This window comes from Alligator mississippiensis, chromosome 12 (assembly GCF_030867095.1).
Source record: "Alligator mississippiensis isolate rAllMis1 chromosome 12, rAllMis1, whole genome shotgun sequence".
NCBI lineage: Eukaryota > Metazoa > Chordata > Crocodylia > Alligatoridae > Alligator > Alligator mississippiensis.
Genome location: NC_081835.1, coordinates 20531012 through 20537850, shown reverse-complemented (window position 1 = coordinate 20537850; position 6839 = coordinate 20531012). Strand labels below are relative to the sequence as shown.

The window sequence follows — 6839 nt, the reverse complement described above, 5'->3', positions numbered from 1 at the left end:
TTGTGATAGAGGTGATCTCTTTTATTAGACCACCAAGATTTTTGCAAAAAAAATTCTTTAATTGCAAGCTTTCGCATCAGGCAGCAGAGAGAAGATTGTAAAAGTTCATGTTTCATGGGAGAGTTGAAGTTGTGGTAAAATCTCCTGTTTGGAAAAGTTAATTTTATATGCAGATTAGACTCAGAGAAAAGTTGGAATAATCTGTTTACCTTGAAGTTGTTTGTTGGTAAGCCCAACGTGTTTGGAGACCGATTCATTTTTACTTCATATGTTGAGTGATGGCTGAGTCAGAGCTGCAGGGCAGAACCTCAGATGGGGTAAATTGTTCTTGCTCCACTGAAGTCAGTACAGCTATGAAAATTCACACCAGCTGAGCAGCTGTCCGCAAGTGCAGAACAAGAGAATGCTGCCCTCCAAGCACTAAGTAGAATTTGACACTTAAATTTCTTGTTACTTAAATGGCTTCCAGAAATCAAAGCTCCAGAACAGAGGTTCTCAAACACGTTTGGCGTCATGTCCCCCTTTCAGTTTGTCATTCTGTTGTGCACCCCTCTGAAACCATACTATGGATAATAAAAAAGTAACCTTGTATGCCCCTACAACCACAATGTAGCCTCTTCAACAACCCAAGAGAGATTTAAAGCTGTTCTTAATTTTTCTTTTTTCTTCTTTTTCCCCATTTATATTTCCCCTTTTCTTTGTTATGCTTTCTCATCCTTTCCTCTTGCATACCTCTAGACATTTGCCTCCAGGGATGCATGTACCACAGTTTGAGAAACACGGATCTGGAATATTTAAGCATAGACTTCTCAGTCAACAAGTTTACATATAGAGTCATATGCAAGCATTTAATTTTACAATACCTCACTAAGGTTGCATTCAGCTTGACTGGAATCTAGCACTGCTGATTTTAGTTCATTTATTTTTACTTAGCTTAAAATAGTTATAAAAACCCAAAGATTTCATTCAACTTCCTAGCTTTCGTGTTTAAACAAATGATATAGAAGTTGTTCAGTAAATACTGTATTTGGGAAGAAAACATTTAAGCAGAGTTAAAAAAAAGTTAGCTCTGTTGTGCATGTTAGATTTTTGTTGCTTTTTCACGAGAAATATTAAGAAGATTCTAATATTAAGAAGATCCAATGCACTTATGATGAAAAGTGGTGTTTCTTCCTTGCTGCTCTTTTCTTGGGCGCAAAAGATCTTGGGGAACTTCTGCTCATTTTCAGCTCAAACTCTATTGGAAAGTGGTCACTCACTGCGAGAGCCTGGGAAGTTGAAAGAAAAAAAGTAGTCATAGTATGTAGTATACAATACAGCTGCATTGTTGGATACCACTCTTGCCCTATGTAGTTATGTGATATGACTGTGCACTTTCCAGACTTGGCTCTAGAGGTGGTTACATTTCAATGGTGGGTGAAGTCAATGTATAAGTCTTATGAGTGTTCAGGAAGAAGGTGAAATCAATTTTATACATAAAGTATTGTACAGCAAGAGCAATATGAATGCTATTGTTCCTCTCATGCTGAGAGAAGTAGTTTGTTTAGTCTGAAGTGGGGCAGAAGGCAGTAGCGGATCCAGGAATGTGGCAAAGGGGGTGCAGCCGCGCTCCCTGTTGGCTGTGCTGTGCATGTTCACTGCCCTGTCAGCGCAGGCTCCAGCTGATCAGGGCAGGGTCTGGCCGGAGCCCTTGTTTTTCCATGCCTCTGGAGCTCAGGGATTGAACACTACTATTGTTCACCCTTCCCTTTCTTCCCCCTCCCCTCTGCACTCCAGAGCTGCATAAAAGCAGGAGCCCTGGCCAAATCTCATGCTGACAGCTCACGTGTGCAGTGCAGCCAAAGCAGGTGAAACTGTGCCACCCCACCTCTGGAACCACCCCTGGCAGAAGGCAGGGCAGGGTGGCACCTTAGAGACTCGCTTGTTCAGAGATATGCTAGTTTTCATGTGCAACAGCCCACTTCATCTGATGCTATGAATGGACTTGTGCTGAGTGACTCTAGGCTGAAAGTCTGGCGGGAGTGTGATCATTTGACCTCACCATTTTGAAAATTCCTCTCTCCCTTTCTCCAGTGTTTACTACTTCTAAGAGACAAAACAGTCACACACCTGCTGAAGCTGATGGTCCTCTCAGTGAACCAGCTGCACATGAAAACATTTTGGCATTGTGTGCATGGAGAAGGAACCAATGTATTCAATGCATACCATCCAGCCATCAGAAATGGTCTTTGACCAGACCAGTTCGTTATTCAGTGCTGCAGAGGTGGTCTGTTAATGCAAAACCTGGAAGGATCACATACCTGTTCTTCAGTCAGATTAAAAGCATTCTGGAAATCAAAGATATGTGCAGAGCTTGGGACAACAGCGTTGATGAGCTGCTTTCCAGTGATCACGATTCTAAAGAAAGCAGAGAACCATTTAGATGTGTCCATGCCAACCACACCTTCCTAGATATCTATCTTTGGGTGTCTGCTTAGCAACATGTAACCAGGGCGATGGAGTAAACGGAAACAACACTCTCACCGTTAACAACTTCTCTGCTGCACGTTCTCAGTCCCAGTGTCCTGCATAGATCTTCAGGGAATCCCTAGATGTGTATTATTTGGTAATGTTGCATTCATGCGGGAAACGGAGCTAAGTGGATCTCCTCCCCACACTAAGCACTGGGCAGAGTTGCCATTCCTCAGGATATTGCTGTGAGCCTCACCAGCTGTGGTGTTCTTACAAAAACTCCAGCACCCGAGACATAGTGATCAATCATCGGGGAATTGCAGCTTTCGTTAAAGTATCATTCTTAGCCCTCGGGTTGTGGAGGAAAGCCTAGAAATGTGTCCTAAGTATGCCATAAAGACTCACAAATCAGAAGGCAAAGGAAGAACGAACCCAAACTTTACATACAAAGGCTCTGATTCCCCATTCCTATGGGAGGACTGGGGCTCATGTCCTTTGCAGAATCTGCTGCTCTTCCTCAAATTAAAGCCTTAGCCAGGTTCCTGACTGCTCAAAACTATGCCATTTATTAGACTCTAAAACCAGTGTCCCCTTTCTCCCAGGAGAGCTCAGTCTGTTAACAGAAGCTGCATTTGAATGACTGATAAACATGTAAGATATGATCTATTTATTGAACACCCACAAATATTGAAGGCCTTCACTATAGTTTTTCCCCTGCTCCAGACACTGGTGGCCAGGCACTGGTGCAGTGACACCAATGCTGCCCCAAAGAAGACGGGCAAAGATCTCTGTCTGACTTATACGAGGGTCTTAACATGTGTGTAGTGTGGAGCTACACCATATCTGGTGGCCAGCCGCACAAATCCCCAGTATGGACAATGCCCAAGTCACTGGGAGTTTGGGTTGTTCTATAACAAGGCTGGTCCTATAATGGATATGTCATTGCACCACCATTCACTGCAGTTGTCATGAGGGTTGCATGGTCAAGAGAAAGTTTCTTTCACGGTTCTGTTGGCTGTGGGATTCCTGCTGCTGTGAATGAACCAGGAAATGTAGCTCTGACTGTATTGGCAAAGGTGATGACCCAGCTCGAGCTGTCTGAGCAAACAGACAGGAGTGCTGCGTTCTAGTGCCACAGGTTGCTTGCAAACACAGGGCTTTATTTAGAGCCAAATTGGATTTTGAGCCTTTGCAGAGCTTCACTGGCTCTCTCTGCTTGTTGCTGATCTCTTGGAAACAAGGTTCAGGGATTTGTCAGAACCTAATCCAGAGTGATGGGAAGACACCGTGGATGCTGACATATGGAGGATAGACAAATTGCCTCCTCTGCAAGACGAATGCGAGTACTGAGGCTAGAGAGCAGTATTAAGGAATCAGCAGGGAGAATAGCCTACTCCAAACTGTTGTCCCATTTGGTGTCTGAGGTGAGAAAACGCATTCTTTTCTCATTGCTCTGTGTGTGTAGAGGAGGGGGGGAGCTTTGTGCACCTAAACACTCAGTCCTCAATCTCCCATTTGACAGGGTCCCCGCACATTTCTCTTTAATGGGACAGAAGAAAAAATAAACAATGCAGCAAATGTGATACAGTCTGCTTACAGAGGGGCTCCCGAGTCAGTTGTCTCCCTCTCCTCAGAGCTGCGCATCCACGTACAGCAAATCTGTGCATCTGAATATTATCCTCCAAGTGGGATGATCCTGCCAAGAGCCTCACTCAACTGACATTGGCCCAATTCCCTATGTGCCATGCTAGAGGAGGAACATCATGTAACCAAATGAGTTTTCCTTTTTTGTGCCCCAGGGGGTGGAGGTGGGAGAAGGGCCACTGGCATATGACAAAATGCTCTGTGAATCAGGAGCCTTGTATAGCATGCTGAGGTGTTGCTTATTTGGGATGGGCCATTTGCTGTTTCTTTTTATGTAAGGTGAGAAAAGAGCACAGAGAAATTTTAGGAAGGTTGCTGGTTGTCTCTGGGATGCTTGGTTTGTAACACCCATGGGCACAGCCTGCACGTGTTGTTCATGTTTTAGCCCCAAGCTGTGTCAGTCTATTTACTATTAGCTGGGTGATACCAGGTAGACAGCTACTACATGCAGCAACCCCAGACCCGTTGCCTGGCTCTCAGGGCACAGTGGAGTTGCTCCAGCTCAGCTCTGGATGGAGGCTACTGTCAAAAGAATAACTGGGCAATTCCAAGTTCCCCAATCTAGCTGGAAATACTCTGCTCATAGTGTCATTTGTGGTTGCATCAGCTACTGTGATTTTGGATTTAAATCACAGCAAAAGCCCAGCACTTAAAAGGGAAGCAATCATAGGGTCCCTAATTAGTTCTTTGGTCTTGGATCCTCAGACAGATTTAGACAGCAAATTTCTGATGATTTCATTGGGTACCTAAATGCTCTGAGGGCCAAAACCTTGGAGCCCAGTATTGAAAGATTTGTATTTAAACAAGCTATAATAATGTAGCAATCCAAAGCAGTAGTTTCAATGCATATATCACAGGACCTCAGGTATCTGAATCCCCTAAAGTCCCCCCCTTGATAAAGGAAATCAAAAGAGTTAAGAGTTTTTAAGGCTGTATTTGCTAATGAGCAGGATGTTTATTGTCCATAAACCATTATGTTTATCATAGGAGCATGGCTTGTCATCTGGAGCACTAGGAATCTTAGCCTTAAAGCAAAACCTGATTTTTGCATTTGTCATTTGAAAAGATAAGAGCAGTAGCCAAAATAAGGAGCTTATTGTAATTGTAGACCCTGAAAACCACTCATTATTGATCAGGTTGTCTTTGCAGGGGTGCCTTTCACTTAGTTAATGTTTGTTAAAGCTCTTTGAAGATGAAAACTGCTATATAATTGCCTGTTGTTCATCTCAGTGTACGGGTGCTTCTAATGCTGGTTCTCTGGGAAACTGCTCACCAATGAGACCTGCACATTTCTTTGTACTTATGATTAAAAGGATTCTTATCGCCCACTCCAACTGAGCTCCGCGTAACCTTTGAAGCCATAACACGCAGTATTTGAAAGGCATTGCCAGCATTCTGTATAATCCCTTTAGGGGTTTTTTGAGCAGGGAACACGTCTCAAGTGAACTATTATTACCTGTCATATGGGCATCTTGTGCTCCCTTTAACTGTTGTGTCATTGTTGTCGCCAATTAACCACACAAATTCAGATTGAGTTTTCAGCCTGATGTCCTTCCAGTGTTTTTTTGCAACATAGCCACAGCCAGCATTGAAGTCCCCCATGAAGATAAAGTTCTGGAAAGCAGGATGGTAAGAGAAGCTAATGACATCATCAGCAATAAATCCTTAAAGATACTATTTAAAAATCTCAATAAAAACAGAGGTTTCTGAGTACAGAAATAAGATTAATACAAAGGTCCTGATGCTTATCACAGGGAATGTATCAGGTCATAGTCTTTCAAGATGTAACTTCAGTGATATCCATGGTATTCAGAAGTGGTATATTTTGGCCTAGTAGTAGCCTTTACATTGGTTTAAAAAGGAACATGATTGGGCTACTAGAATACAGAGAACTTCAGCAAATCGTAACTGTCTGAAGGCTGGTCAGACATGAGATGGCTCCAAGCCACATTTTTATCTCGGCTCATTCATCTGACCAGGATCCAGTTCTAAACTTACCTTGACATTTTTAGACCCAAATCTCCCCCAGAACTGGTGCCTCTGGGACATTCAGATGCTAGATCCAAAACTCCAATTCAGTAACTCTAGGGAGCCAAGGTTAACATTTGTTGGTTTGGTTTGGCTTCATGTCATATCAGATTACTTGACAGTGTTCTTTAAATAATAGTTTTTTCATGTTATTTGGGAAGCATGTGGATAGAGGATGGATGAGTACATATGCAAATGTGGACGTTTAGTTTAAAAAGAGAAAAAAAATCCAGTTAAGCTTCTGTATTTCATGGTAGAGGATATGAAAGGATTGCTTTAAAATATTATTTGAGTTTTGTGTTTTGTTTTTTATGCTGGGGCTTTCCTTTGAGGAAGTTCTGTTTCTTTGCATGTAAGCACTGTGGTAAGGGGAGAACTGAAATGAAACCAGAACACCAAGCTTGGGAAAAGTTCTTTAAACTACTTGCTGGAGCCAAACTGTATAGTTTGTAATTGCCCCAAACAAAGTTTAAGAAGGCAGTTCTCATACCATGTCCACAAGATGATCAAAGTTCCTATGATGCCACTTAAATTTCCTCTCTAAACACAGGGGTGTAGCTTGTAGCCATGTTGGTCTAAGGACATAGTCAGACAAGGTTCTTTGGGTGAATCTGATATCTTTTATTAGACCAACTTAAATAGTTGGAAAACAATTATTAAGCAAGCTTTCAGGTTCAAAAACTCTTCCTCAGGCTAAGAAAATGTCAGCAGTTGGT

At 42.6% G+C, this 6839-nt stretch overlaps 1 protein-coding gene across 2 annotated transcripts in view; it reads right to left on the bottom strand.

Moving 5' to 3' along the window:
* Positions 1-6839, bottom strand: part of DNASE1L3 (deoxyribonuclease 1 like 3) — a 41977-nt gene continuing 35138 nt past the window's right edge. For both annotated transcript variants that reach the window (XM_059716047.1, XM_006272202.4), the window contains exons 6-8: positions 5552-5709; positions 2301-2397; positions 1-1268 (exon numbers count right to left, since the gene is read on the bottom strand). In XM_059716047.1, coding sequence (XP_059572030.1) covers positions 1149-1268; positions 2301-2397; positions 5552-5709 — 375 coding nt within the window. In that variant the 3' untranslated portion in view covers positions 1-1148. The remainder of the gene's footprint in view (positions 1269-2300; positions 2398-5551; positions 5710-6839) is intronic.